This window comes from Pongo abelii, chromosome 18 (genome assembly GCF_028885655.2).
Source record: "Pongo abelii isolate AG06213 chromosome 18, NHGRI_mPonAbe1-v2.0_pri, whole genome shotgun sequence".
In the NCBI taxonomy this organism is placed as follows: Eukaryota; Metazoa; Chordata; class Mammalia; order Primates; family Hominidae; genus Pongo; species Pongo abelii.
In genome coordinates this window covers 17245209-17259522 of record NC_072003.2, presented here as the reverse complement: position 1 = coordinate 17259522, position 14314 = coordinate 17245209, and the positions used below count along the sequence as shown (strand labels likewise).

At 47.1% G+C, this 14314-nt stretch overlaps 1 protein-coding gene across 2 annotated transcripts in view; it reads right to left on the bottom strand.

The window, feature by feature from the left end:
- ABCC6 (ATP binding cassette subfamily C member 6) overlaps nucleotides 1-14314 on the bottom strand; it is a 74803-nt gene that overhangs the window by 58027 nt on the left and 2462 nt on the right. The window contains exons 3-7 of one of the 2 annotated variants that reach the window (XM_063717607.1): nucleotides 12978-13126; nucleotides 12706-12834; nucleotides 7563-7688; nucleotides 5395-5456; nucleotides 1941-2072 (exon numbers count right to left, since the gene is read on the bottom strand). In XM_063717607.1, the coding sequence (XP_063573677.1) occupies nucleotides 1941-2072; nucleotides 5395-5456; nucleotides 7563-7688; nucleotides 12706-12834; nucleotides 12978-13126 (598 nt within the window). The remainder of the gene's footprint in view (nucleotides 1-1940; nucleotides 2073-5394; nucleotides 5457-7562; nucleotides 7689-12705; nucleotides 12835-12977; nucleotides 13127-14314) is intronic. The other variant, XM_024241460.3, reaches the window with a different exon arrangement.

Sequence of the window (14314 nt, the reverse complement as noted above, 5' to 3'; positions counted from 1 at the left end):
AGAGCCCCTGTGGACTGAATTCTGCCACTTCCATAAAATCATTGAAAAGTAGAGGGTGAGTCAGGGGCAGTAACTCACACCTGTAATCCCAGCACTTTGAGAAGCCAAGGGAGGCAGATCCCCTGAGGTCAGGAGTTCAAGATCACCCTGGCCAACATGGTGAGACCTTGTCTCTACTAAAAAAATTAAAAACTGAGCCCGATGTGGTGGTGTATGCCTGTGGTCCCAGCTACTCGGAAGGCTGAGGCAGGAGAATCGCTTGAACCCAGGAGGTGGAGGTTACAGTGAGCTGAGATCACGCCACTGCACTCTAGCCTGGGTGACAGAGCGAGACTCTGTCTCAAAAAACAAAGCAACCAACCAACCCAGTGAAGGGGGTCCAGCAAGCCATGCCTGGGGTGAGAGAGAACTGATGTTTTGGTTCTCTCACACTACTTATTCTGTTTGGAAAAACACATGCCCTTCCTTTGTGGGAACAGCCCCTACCCACTTCTGTGGTTCTGAAGGCACCACCAGTCATGGCACTAGCCCCCTGGGCATGGGATTGGCCCCTGACAGGCACATGACTTGAGCCAGGCCAATTAGAGGCCTTCCTTGGGATTTTCTATATGGACGTTAGGAGAGAGATGCTCTCTCACTCTGCTGGAGTTTGCTGAACTTGCATGGGAAGGGATAGGCCTTATGGAGAGACCAACACATAGATGATAGCTGGGATGGGAGATGAAAGGAGAGAATCTTGACATCATTTGAGTCCCCTCATCCAGCAACACCTGAGGCTAGATCCTCTTAGCTGTGTGAGCCTATAGTATCAATCTCTCTCCTCTGTCTCTCTTAATGTGTGGGATTCAGCCATCTGCAACAACTACCACAAAATCCCAGAGTATGCAGGGAACTTCCCACAGAGCTAACTTCCTTTTTTGTTCTGTCTCCTGAAACACCAAGGTCTGGTGAGGTTAAGCAACGTGTCCAAGGTCATCACTATTTGAAGGCAGGGCAGCATTTAACCCAATTTTATCTAATCCTACGCAGGCTAATTTATCTAGACCAGAGTTTCTCAAATGAGGCATCCCAGGCTCTAAGCGCTGCAGAGAAGTTTCCAGAGATGCCACTGAAGGCAGGAGTGGACAGAGTGGATAACTCCAAAGATCTTAACATCCTCTCGATGACTAACAGTGCTTGAGCACTTCGCATTTGCAAGACATTTGCAAGTTCTTTTCCATAAATCATCTTTTTTTTTTCATCCCCATAAGCTATGAGCTGGGGCTAATGACATCCCCACTGAACAGATGAGAAAACTGAGGCCCAGGAAAGGAATTGCTCAGGTTATATAGTAAGTGAGCAGCTGCTTGCGTGTTATGAGTCACCTCCCAACCCTCCACCCCGGCCTTAAAATACCTTTTCTGTTTGCTGCCTGTCATTCTGCCATTTCCCCGTTTGTAGGAACCTGTGATGCGTTCTGGGAGGAACCATATCTTGAGCCTGATACTACTTAGTGGGATCAGCTGGAAGGCAAGGTGGGGAGGCGGCAGTGCAGCAAGAGTAGCGTTGGGGGCTGGACTGGGGGTCAAATGATGAGTTCTTTTTTTTTTTGTTTTTTTGTTTTTGAGACGGAGTCTCGCCCTGTCACTCAGGCTGGAGTGCAATGGTGACACCTCCACTCACTGCAACCTCTGCCTCCTGGGTTCAAACGATTCTCCTGCCTCAGACTCCTGAGTAGCTGGGATTACAGGTGCCCACCACCAAGCCCAGCTAATTTTTGTATTTTTAGCAGAGATAGGGTTTCACTATGTTGGCCAGATCGGTCTTGAACTCCTGAGCTTGTGATCCGCCTGCCTCGGCCTCCCAAATTGCTGGGATTACAGGCGTGAGCCACCGCACCCGGCCAATGATGAGCTTTTCTGAAGGAGCATCAGGTGAGTTCTTGACCTCCACCCACTTACCTCTGGGCTGCACTGCGGTTCCTTATCCACTCCTTTTCAAGCCGGGAAACAAGTTCTTCTGAGGAGTTTTCTCTCCCAAGCGACCAGAGGTCTTTTGGTCTCAGTGGCCTCCTGTATCCCCTCCAGACCAGCCTGCAAAAGAGAGGCACCAGGGAAAGCTTTTCCTGCCATTCACCCCTGCAGGATCCTGGCCAGGCGAGTAGCTGTGTGACCCTGGGTAAGTCACTTTACCTCTCTGTACCTCTGCTGGCCCCTGGGTAAAAAGAAAGCAATTCACTAACCCCACCTAACGTCTGTAGGCCATTTCTCATTTCACAAAGATTGTCTCATTAATTCTTACATGAACCCATAAGGTAGATTATTATTGTTTGTTTGTTTGAGATGGAGTCTTGCTCTGTCTCCCAGTCTGGAGTGCAGTGGCGCAATCTCGGCTCACTGCAACCTCCACCTGCCAGGTTCAAGTGATTCTCCCACCTCAGCCTCCTGAGTAGCTGGGATTACAGGCACCCACCACCATACCCGGCTAATTTTTGTATTTTTTATAGAGATGGAGTTTCACCATGTTGGCCAGGCTGGTCTTGAACTCCTGGCCTCAGGTGATCCACCTGCCTCAGCCTCCCAAAGTGCTGGGATTACAGGCGTGAGCCACCACACCCAGCCTATAAATTGATAGTTTATAATTGTATAAATGTATGAGTAGATCTATTTTACAGATGGAGAAGGAAATAGAAGTGCAGAGAGATTCAGTGGTTAAACCAAGGGATAGCCCTTGGCAAGGGAAACAGACATTTCCCTGAGAATCAGAAGTCCACTCTCCAAAACTATCATTGTAGAAGAAGCTTGAACTCCTCCCTCAGCTTTATTTTTTTGTTCCTTCTTATTATTTTTTGAGACGGAGTCTCACTCTGTTGCCTAGGCTGGAGTTCATTGGCGTGATCTGGGCTCACTGCAACCTCCGCCTCCCTGGCTCAAGCGATTCTTATGCCTCAGCCTTCTGAGTAGTTGAAATTACAAGCCACCATCACACCTGGCTAATTTTTGTGTTTTTTAGATGGGGTATCACCATGTCGGCCAGGCTGGTCTCGACCTACTGGCCTCAAGCAATCCTCCCACCTCAGCCTCCCAAAGTGCTAGGACTACAGGCGTAAGCCACCACACCTGGCTAATTTTTTTGTTTATAGTAGAAACGGGATTTCGCCATGTTGGCCAGGCCGGTCTTGAACTCCTGGCCTCAAGTGATCTGTCAGGGTTGGCTTTCCAAAGTGTTGGGATTATGGGTGTGAGCCACTGCGCCTGGCCTCAGGTCTCTTTAATCTTTCTGACGACACCAGCCAGAAGGTCTTGCCTGGTTCTGGTCTCTGACTCTTCTCTAAGCCTTACCAAGTTCCCTTTTCTTTTTTATTTTTATTCTTTTTATTTTTTTAGATAGAGTCTCACTCTGTTGCCCAGGCTGGAGTGCATTGGTGTGATCTCGGCTCACTGCAACCTCCACCTCCTGGGTTCAAGTGATTCTCCTGCCTCAGCCTCCTGAGTGGCTGGGATTACAGGCTCCCGCCACCACACCTGGCTGATTTTTATATTTTTAGTAGAGATGGGGTTTCACCATGTTGGTCAGGCTGGTCTCGAACTCCTGACCTCAGGTGATCCACCTGCCTCAGCCTCCCAAGGTGTTGGGATTATAGGCGTGAGCCACTGCGCCAGGCCACCAAGTTCCCTTTTCTAATGCAGAGCCAACTTGGGGAAGCAACTGTTCTGACATAGAAATTATTAACGTGGCTTGATTTTCCCTGAAATTATTTTTGGAGTTCTCCTATATGGCAAGTGATGCTATAGAGTTTTCCTATTTTAGCAGTGATAGAGAGTTTCTCTTTAAAAACAGTTTATTAGGGTAAAAAAAGTGACTCAATTTAGTTTTTGCCCCAATAGGACAAAAAAGCATCAAGAGTGGTTCATAAATGCTTAAGTTTGGGAAGCAGGGGCTGGACCCCCCGGTAGAGCTGTTTAGAAAACCTCTAAGCTCTTTCTACCAATTCCACACATTCAAAGCCTGATATTTTTCATTTATTTAATAGCCATTTAGGCTGGGTGCGGTGGCTTATGCCTGTAATCCCAGCACTTTGGGAGGTTGAAGGGGGTAGATTACTTGGGGTCAGGAGTTTGAGACCAGCCTGGCCAACATGGTGAAACCCAGTCTCTACAAAAAACTACAAAAATTAGCTGGGCATGATGGCAGGTGCCTGTAATCCCAGCTACTGAGGAGGCTGAGGCAGGAGAATTGCTTGAACCTGGGAGGTGGAGGTTGCAGTGAGCTGAGATTGCACCATTGCACTGCAGCCTGGGCAACAAGAGTGAAACTCTGTCTCAAAAAAAAAAAAAAAGAGAAAATAGCCCAGGCACAGTGGGTCACGCCTGTAATCCCAGCACTTTGGGAGGCCGAGGCGGGCAGATCACCTGAGGTCGGGAGTTTGAGATCAGCCTGACCAACATGTAGAAACACTGTCTCTACTAAAAATACAAAATTAGCCGAGCATAGTGGTGCATGCCTGTAATCTCAGCTACTCGGGAGGCTGAGGCAGGAGAATCGCTTGAACCCAGGAGGCGGAGGTTGCAGTGAGCCAAGATCGTGCCATTGTACTCCAGCCTGGACAACAAGAGCGGAACTCCATCTCAAAAGAAAAAAAAATAATTACCACTTACACTCATTATTTGCCAGGCCCTGTTCTAAGTGCTTTACAGACCTTATCGTATTTAAGCTTCACAACCCTATGAGCTAGGTGCTATTATTAATCCCATTTTGAAGGAGTGGAGACTGAGGCACAGAGAGGTTAAGTAACTTGTCCAAAGCGACACAGCTAGGAAATGGTAGGGCCAGGATTCAAATCCACATGTCAGATACTACTGAGGTCTGAATGCAGTGTGGTCAGGATGGAGCACCTCCTCAAGTGCCTTGTGAGCTGGCCCTGGAGAAGCAGCTGTTTTCTCAATCTGGCTGGAAACTTCTAGAAAGTAGACACTTGCTCCTTTATCTCCTCACCCCTGGGGCTTAGCACATAGTAGGTGCCTATTAAATTGTTGGTGGAATGACTGAAATCAAGTATTGGAGACAATTCTATTACTATTAAGCACCTGCTGCGTGCAAGCACTAAGCACTTTCCGTCTCATGCAGGTTGAGTCATCCCCATTTTACAGAGGGAAAACTGAGACTCCAGGGTTTTGTGACATGGCCTGCTAACAGGCAGAGCCGGGATTCAAATCCAGATCTCATTCCAGTGAGTGAATGGGAACAGGATGCAGATGGTGGACACTGAACACGAAGAAGAAAGCACTGAGGCTGGGATGGAGAAAGACTTGCTGGCTTTTGTAAGCATAGGGGAAGGGGCCATGGGTGGGAATCAGAGCAGCAAATGCAGGCGGGTGAGGTACCACCCCAACCCTTCCCTGCGACTTTACTTACCCAGAAACCCACCAGAACATGGCTTTGGAGGGGAAGGATGCCCCAGCCTCTGGACAGAGGTTCTGCAACAGACAAAAATGGAGAAGGGAAGTATGTGGCAAGGGTAGGAAGACAGGACGAACTGTGTATTTTTTTTTTTTTTTTTTTTTTTTTTTGAGACAGGGTTTCGCTCTCTTGCCCAGGCTAGAGTACAGTGGTGTGATCTTGGCTCACTACTAACTCTGCCTCCTGGGTTCAAGCGATTCTCCTGCCTCAGCCTCCCAAAGAGCTGGGATGACAGGTGTGCGCCACCACACACAGCTAATTTTTTGTATTTTTAGTAGAGACAGGGTTTCACCATGTTGGCCAGGCTGGTCTCAAACTCCTAACCTCAAGTGATCTGCCTATCTCGGCCTCCCAAAGTGCTGGGATTACAGGCATGAGCCACTACACCCAGCCCTGACGGTGTATTTAGTACTGAAATTACACATCGAGGTGCCCTGTCTCCTTGCCAGAGGTGCACACCAGTGAGCTTGGTGCTTCCCAGCAGGCAGCGTAAAAAGAGGTTGGGCCACAGGCCTGACAATGTCCACAAGGTAAGAACTAACAGTGGCTCAGAAGAAAAACTATGATTATACTGAAACCAAAACCTTGCTTTGCTTCTCAAAAGCGAGGACACTGCATAACGAAGAAATTAGATCCTTGACAATATCCCTCGGCAAATGTTGTGAAGACAGACCCGTCGTGCGATTTTTGTCAGGTGCTCCAGGAAGATTACAAGAGTCTGTACTCTTTACCAATAAGGCGTGAAGGTGCCCATTTCACCACGTTTCTGCCATCACAGCTTATCAATTTTTAAATTTTGTTGCTACTCTGGTAGGTACAAAAAAGATTCCTAGGATAGTTTTAACTATTCTCAAGCCTTCGAGCAATTTTTTTTTTTTTTTTTTTTGAAAACAGGGTCTCGCTCTGTCACCCAGGCTGGAGTGCAATGGTGCAATCATAGCTCACTGCAGCCTTTATCTCTTGGATTCAAGCAATCCTCCTGCTTCAGTCTCCACAGAGCTACTCTGTAGTGGGACTGCAGGCATGCACCACCACGCTTGGCTATTTTTAAAAACCTTTTTGTAGAGATGGGGTCTCACTACATTGCCTAGTCTGATCTAGAACACCTGGGCACAAACAATCCTTCTTCCTCGGTCTCCCAAAGTGTTGAGATTACAGGCATGATCCACTGCATCCGGCCCCATTTGAACATCTGTTAATATGATGTCAGATCAGTCTCTTCCTCAAAAGAATTGTTTCTTGATTTCACAGATTGCTTCAGTGTTACCTATTGTAAATCTCTCAATCTCTCAGGAGCTTCTCCTATGGAGCACTTACCCCAAGGTAATTTTCTTTTTCCTTCTTCTTCTTCTTCTTTTTTTTTTTTTTTTTTTTTTTTGGTGGAGTTTCGCTCTTGTTGCCAAGGCTGGAGTGCAATGGCACAGTCTTGGCTCCCTGCAACCTCCACATCCTGGATTCAAGCAATTCTCCTGCCTCAACCTCCCGAGTAGCTGGGATTTCAGGCGTGCACCACCATGCGTGGCTCATTTTTGTAATTTTAGAAGAGATGAGGCTTTACCATGTTGGCCAGGCTGGCTTTAAACTCTCAGCCTCAAGTGATCCATCTGCCTCGGCCTCCCAAAGTGTTGGGATTACAGGCATGAGCCACTGTGACCGTCCAATTGTCAACATATTTGTTTAATTATGTGACCAACGTCTGGTTCCCCTGCTTGACCAGTAGCTACATGAGAACAGAAACTCTATCTGCTTGTTCACCATAGATCCTTATGCCCTTGCTAGGGCATAGCAGGGGGTTGGCAAACTATGACCAAATCTGGCCCACTGCCTGTTTCTGCAAATAGTGTTATTGCAACACAGCCATGCAATCTGTTGACATTCTGCTGCTTTTGTGTTCAATGGCAGAGTTCAGTAGTTCCCACTGAGATCACTGTATGGCTCACAGAGTCCAAAATATTTTCTCTTGGCCCATATAGAAAAAGTCTGCCAACTGTGGCATCGAGTAGAAATGCAATACACTTTTTGCTGAATGGCTAAATGAATAAAAAATTAAAGACTTTTGGTCACCTGGGGGAGACTGAGACCTCAAAGTGGAACAGGAATGAGGTTGGAACTTGGTGACTTACAGACTGCTGGGGGTCTTCAGGGAAGAAGGGGGGTTGATCTGCCAGGCAGGACAGCACAAACTGTGCCACCACCAGAGACAGGCATAGGTAGGTGGACAGGTGGCGGACAGGGTCGCTCTGGAAGCCCTATGGGAGGGAAAGCAGAAGGTAAGGAATGGAGACAGAGGAGAGTGCTCAGAGGAGAGAAAAGTTTTCTGATCTGGGGTCAGTGCCCACTCTGGGGACCAGGGCAAGAGTATTTGAAAGCCAGAGCCCTGGCTTTCCTAGTGGTTCTAATTTTCTTTCTTTTTTTTTTTTTAAGACAAAGTCTCACTTGGTCGCCCAGGCTGGAGTGCAGTGGCATGATCTCGGCTCCCTGCAACCTCTGCCTCCTGGGTTCAAGTGATTCTCCTGCTTCCACCTCCTGAGTAGTTGGGATTACAGGTGCCCACCACCATGCCTGGCTAATTTTTTTTAGTATTTTTAGTAGAGATGGGGTTTTGCCATGTTGGCCAGGCTGGCCTCAAACTGCTGACCTAAAGTGATCTGCCTGCCTTGGCCTCCCAAAGTGTTGGGATTACAGGCACGAGCCACCACGCTCAGCAGGTCCTAATTTTCAAATACCCAATTTATAATATTCTGTCTATACAAATAGTGGGCCAGGGCTGTGTCTGGGGTTTGTCCTTACCCATGTGATGATTGGCCATGGCTGCTGGGACAATGAGATGAAGAAACACTTTACCTTCTTCTTTGTGCCACAAAAGAAATCCTTTCTCCATTCCACCCTCTACCCCAATCTTCAGCCCTGCTCCCCCTTGGCCAGGGTTCTCTGGTTTCCAGAGATGAGAGCTGGTTTTATTGAGCACTGGCCCTGCCCTGGGCACATGCGGCATTCTTGCCATACACAGTCTCATCAGCTTGAGTTTACTTGCTTCCTTTGACTCATGGGGAAACCAAGGCTCAGAGAAGTGACAGCACCTTGTTCAAGGACACGCAGATGATCTGGTCCAAAGTGTGATGCTCCTGCTGCCACACCATGATGATTTTTGCATCTGCTGCCCTGTCATCTGGTCAGAAACACCCTAATTTTCTTTCTTTTTTTAATTTTAAAATTTTTTTATTTTTTAATTTTAGGTATATATGTGTGGGGGGTGTGTGTGTATACTTGTTTTTTTGAGACAGAGTCTTGCTTTGTCACCCAGGCTAGTGTGCAGTGGCATGATCTTGGCTCACTGCACCCTCTGCCTCCTGGGTTCAAGCGATTCTCCTGCCTCAGCCTCCCGAGTAGCTGGGATTACAGGCATGTGCCACAACCCCTGGCTAATTTTTGTATTTTTAGTAGAGATGGAGTTTTACCATGTAGGCCAGGCTGGTCTTGAACTCCTGACCTCAGGTAATCCACCTGCCTCGGCCTCCCAAAGTGCTGGGATTACAGGCATGAGCCACCGCACCCGGCCTGATATATATATTTCTGGGTGATGTGAGATATTTTGATACAGACATGCATAATCATCACATCAAGGTAAATGAGGTCTCCATCCCCTCAATCATTTATCCTTTCTGTTACAAATGATCCATTTTACTCTTTTAGTTATTTTATTTTTTAGTTTATTATTGAGTTGGAGTCTCACTCTGTTGCCCAGGCTGGAGTGCAGTGGCTTGATTTTGGCTCACTGCAACCTCCGTCTCCTGGGTTCAAGTGATTCTCCTGCCTCAGCCTCCTGAGTATCTGAGATTACAGGTGTGTGCCACCATGCCTGGCTACTTTTTTTGTGTTTTTAGTAGAGACGAGGTTTCACCATGTTGCCCACGCTGGTCTTGAACTGCTGACCTCAGATGGTCCTCCTGCCTCGGCCTCCCAAAGTGCTGGAATTACAGGTGTGAGCCACTGTGTCCAGCCTCTTTTAGTTATTTTAAAATGTACAATTAAATTATTATTGACTATAGTCACCCTGTTGTGCTATCAAATAGATATTATTCTTTCTTTTTTTTTGTACCCATTAACCATCCCCATTTCCCCCACCCACTGTCCTTCCTAGCCTCTAATAACCTTCCATCTACTCTGTATGTTCATGAGTTAAATTGTTTTAATTTTTAGCTTTCACAAATAAGTGAGAGTATGTAAAGTTTGTCTTTCTGTGCCTGGCTTATTTCACTTAACATCCATGTTGTTGAAAATGACAGTACCTCATTCTTTTTTATGGCTGCATAGTACTCCATTGTGTATATATACCACATTTTCTTTATCAATTCATCTGTTGATGGACACTTAAGTTGCTTCCAAATCTTCTTTATTGTGAACAGTGCTGTAATAATCATGGGAGTACAGAGATCTCTTCCATGTACTGATTTTCTTTCTTCCTAAGTCTTTTTGCTTGTGTTCAGGCATGTGATTTGTGCAGAACTGACTCTACTCCTAGGCCGGGTGGGTGATTGAGGCCTGGCCAATGAATACGTTCTAGTCTTTTGGCTACCATGGCAGGGTTAGGAATGCACATAGCACCGCATGCTGGGTACTTGAGAGCTGAAACCATCGGGAGATTCTGCCGGGTTTGCTATGTGGTAGAACATAAGTCTGAAGGTATTGGTGGCTCTTCTTGCCACTTCATTGGAGAATCAAGCTAACATGGCAGAGCCAAGAGGCAGAAGTGGAGATCTGGTGATGGTACCTGGTCCCAGGCCTGGATCAGTCATGCCTGGGAGATCCCATGGGTGTGAGCTAATAAATGCATGAGCTAATGAACCCCCCTGACCTTCCCTTTTCCTTAAGCTAGTGTAAACTGCGTTTTTATGGCTTTAAACCAGAGCCCTAGTTTTAAATCACGATTCCTCTACTGGATTTTATACTCTTCTCGTTTTGGGTTTTTTTGTTTTTTGTTGTTTTTTTGGGAGATAGCAGACAATTGGATATTCCACTGACAATATGGCCCATCTTCCCTAAACTCCCACTGTTTTCCCCACTGTTTCTCTCAGAAAGTTTGTTCTGAATTTGCCTGAGATGAACTCGGGCTCTGCACTCCCAAGCTTTGTGGCCCTAAGGCCATCATTCCCTTCTCCTAGCCTTAGTCTCCCTTATCTTTAAAATGGGACGGCTAGAATCCATCATTGGCTGGGCACATTGGCTCAAGCCTATAATCCCAGCACTTTGGGAGGCTTAGGTGGAAAGATCACTTGAGCCCAGGAGTTTGAGACCAGCCTTGGGAACATAATGAGACTTTGTTTCTATTTCTATTTAAAAAAATAAAAAAGAATCCATCTCTGTGAACTCTTGCGAGAATCCAATGAGGAGAGGTGTGTAAGTGCCTGCCACAGTGTCTGGCACATGGTTGGAACCCCAGAGTGTATATGGTCCCAGTATTATTGTTTCTATGCTGTGTCCCAAAAAGCTGACTTATGTCAACTGCGGGAGCCCGGCATTTCAGAAATTACTGAATAACCTGTGGAATTTCCCCTTAGTTACAAAGGTTACTCTTTTCAAAACTCTGTCCTCGGTCAGGCGCTGTGGCTCATGCCTGTAATCCCAGCACTTTGGGAGGCCGAGGCGGGTGAGTCACTTGAGGTCAGGCATTTGAGACGAGCTTGGCCAACATGTTGAAACCCTGTCTCTACTAAAAATACAAAAATTAGCTGGACTTGGTGGCACATGCCTGTAATCCCACCTACTTGGGGGGCTGAGGCATGAGAATCGATTGAACCCGGGAGGTGGAGGTTGTAGTGAGCCCAGATCGTGCCACTGCACTCCAGCCTGGGCAATAGAGCAAGACTGTCTCAGAATGAACAAACAAAAAATAAAAACTCTGTCCTTAAGGACAGGGTGATGCTTCTCTACCTTCTCCTTTAGGGGCAGGATGGAGTAACCACTGGACTCAAGAAATGATCTGTGAGTCCAGACGTGGTGGCTCATGCCTCTAATCCCAGCATTTTAGGAGGCTGAGGTCAGAGAATTGCTCGAGCCCAGGAGTTCAAGATCAGCCTGGGCAACAAAGCATGATGTTGTCTCCACAAAAATAAAATAATGAAGTAAAATATCTGAAACCTGCTGCAGCCTGTTCATTGGTGTTAAGATAACTCCCTCTCCCAGAAGCCTTGGCTAAGCACTCTGTCAAGGCTAGTGCTTCTCAGTAGGTGGGTGACTTTGTCCCCCTCACCCCCAGGGACACTTGGTAATATCTGGAGACGTTTTGGTTTACTGCAATTGGATGGTATGCTACTGGCATCTACGGGCAGAAGCCAGGGATGCTGTTTCACACCCTACAGCAAACAGGACAGCCCTGTCCACCCAACAAAGAATTATCTGGCCACAACATTACTAAAGCTGAAGCTGAGAGAAGTTGGTCTAGGCTACATGTTTTTCTCTTTACAGAGAAAATGACCCATCGTGTCTCCTAATAGAGAAACGCTGCTTCTGGCCGAACACAGTGGCTCATGCCTGTAATCCCAACACTTTGGGAGGCCAAGGTGGGCGGATCACTTGAGGTCAGGAGCTCGAGACCAGTCTGGCCAACATGGTGAAACCTTGTCTCCACTAAAAATACAAAAATTAGCCAGGTGTAGTGGCACGCACCTGTAATCCCAGCTACACAGGAAGCGGAGGCAGGAGAGTTGCTTGAACCTGAGAGGCAGAAATTGCAGTGAGCCGAGATCATGCCACTTTATTCCAGTCTGGGCGACAGAGCAAGCCTCTCAAAAAAAAAAAAAAAAAAAAGCTGCTTCCCAGATTGGGCAACAGAAATATGAGTGGTGTGCAGAATGAGTGTGTAAATATAGGTGCATAGGAACATGGGGAGGGTGAATCCATGAGATGAGGGGAGGTGTGCACGTAGGGGTATGTGTACACACAGGTGTGTCTGTGCCCAGGTTGTGTGTGCACGCATGTATGTGCTGTGTGATGTATGAATCAGTGCCTGTAAGTATGTGCATCATATGCAGGTGGCACATGTGATGTAGGTGTGTAAGACAGGAAATTGTGTTGATAAGAAATGTATGGGATTATGGGTACTTACAGGTGCGGGAGTGGATTTTGTGTCTCTAGAGGGTAAGTGACTGGCTTGTGTGTGTCACTGTATAGAGAATAAGTCATATGTGGAAACAGGAGGAGGAAGGAAGGGACCCAAGGCATGAGCCACCATTTTGGTTTCCCGGGATGGCCCACACCCTGACTTACCGCTCCGGAGGCCTGCTGGGCAGCGTTGGTAGCTGGCAAGACAAAGCAGAGAAGCCAGTAACCAAATAGCACTCCAGATGACTGGACTCCCTTTTTCCTCTCCGTGTGAATCAGGAACACTGCGAAGCTCTGGATGGGAAAGAAAGTCAGGGAGGCCCCTTAGGGGAGGGTGGGAGGCTGAGGGGAGCCTCTTCTCTTCCCCTTGTTCTCCACTGTGGCAGGCAAAGCAGCAGCCGGGAGGAAGCCAGGCTCCAGACTGAAGGCATCATTACCATCGTGGTGAGCCACACAGTAGGATGAATGAGGAATTCTGGGGCCTCAGGCGTTCCCTGTTGGATTTTCCAAAGAGCGACAGCCACACTGGAGGTACACAGGACTATGAGGGCGAATCCAAGCACCTGAGAATACAGGCATAGATAAGCTTGGGGTGCAATAAGAGGTCACAGCAAACTGGTGGGCGACCCCATGTCCAACTGGGAGCTGGTTCTGCAACATCCCGGCTGGGGCCCTGTAACGAACCAGTTAGCAACGTGCCAACGTGAACAATGTGTAAAGGGCATTGCAGATCAGTCCTGACCTGTAACTGTCATATAAATAATGCACAGCAAGGGCTTGAGCCAACCGACTGTTTTCCAAAATGCAGGAAGTGCTCCAGTGGTGCACATGTGAGATGACTTTGGGTGTGAAGAAACAGCAGGAAATGAAGTGTACTCACCAGGTAAAAAACTATCCTCTCTCCAAGTCATTTTTCAATCCCTGCTATGAAATCAAGGAGCAACTCTCTGTTGGGCCAGTAAGTCTCTAGGGTCTCTCTAATATATATTGGTTTCTCTATTGAATAAAAGAAAGGAAGAAAATGAGAGAATGTGGACACACCAGAGGGAAGGCCAGAGCTAAGGCACGTTGGAGGAACTGCTCAAAGAACCTCAGTTTAAAGCAGAAGTTGGCAAACTATCAATCATCAAAGAAAAATAAAAAGCGTATGTCATGACAGGTGAAAATTACACGAAATCCAAATTTCAGTGACTACAAATAAAGTTTTATTGAAACACAGTCAGCCAGGGGTGGTGGCTCACACCTGTCATCCCAGTGCTTTGGCAGGCTGAGGCAGGCAGATCACCTGAGGTCAGGAGTTGGAGACCAGCCTGGCCAACATGGCGAAACCCTGTTTCTACTAAAAATACAAAAAAATAGCGAGGTGTGGTGGTGGGCACCTGTAATCCCAGCTACTTGGGAGGCTGAGACAGGAGAACCACTTGAACCCAGGAGGCGGAGGTTGCAGTGAGCCGAGATTGCACCATTGCACTCCAGCCTGGGTGACAAGAGCAAAACTGCATCTCAAAAAAAAAAAAAAAAAAGAGTAACACAGTCATGACTGTTGTCTAGGGTTGTGACTATTGCGTTCATTCTGGAATGGCAGAGTTCAGTGTTCAGAAGGAAGATTATCTGGCTCACAAAGTCTCAAATACTATGTACCGCTTGGCTCTTTAAGTTTGCCAACCCCTGGGTTGGTGATGGGTGATAATGCAAAACTGAACACAATGGCAGAAGAATGAATGAACTCTGAAGAAGAATATTCTTTGGAAGCCTACAAGAATGGAGTAGAAGA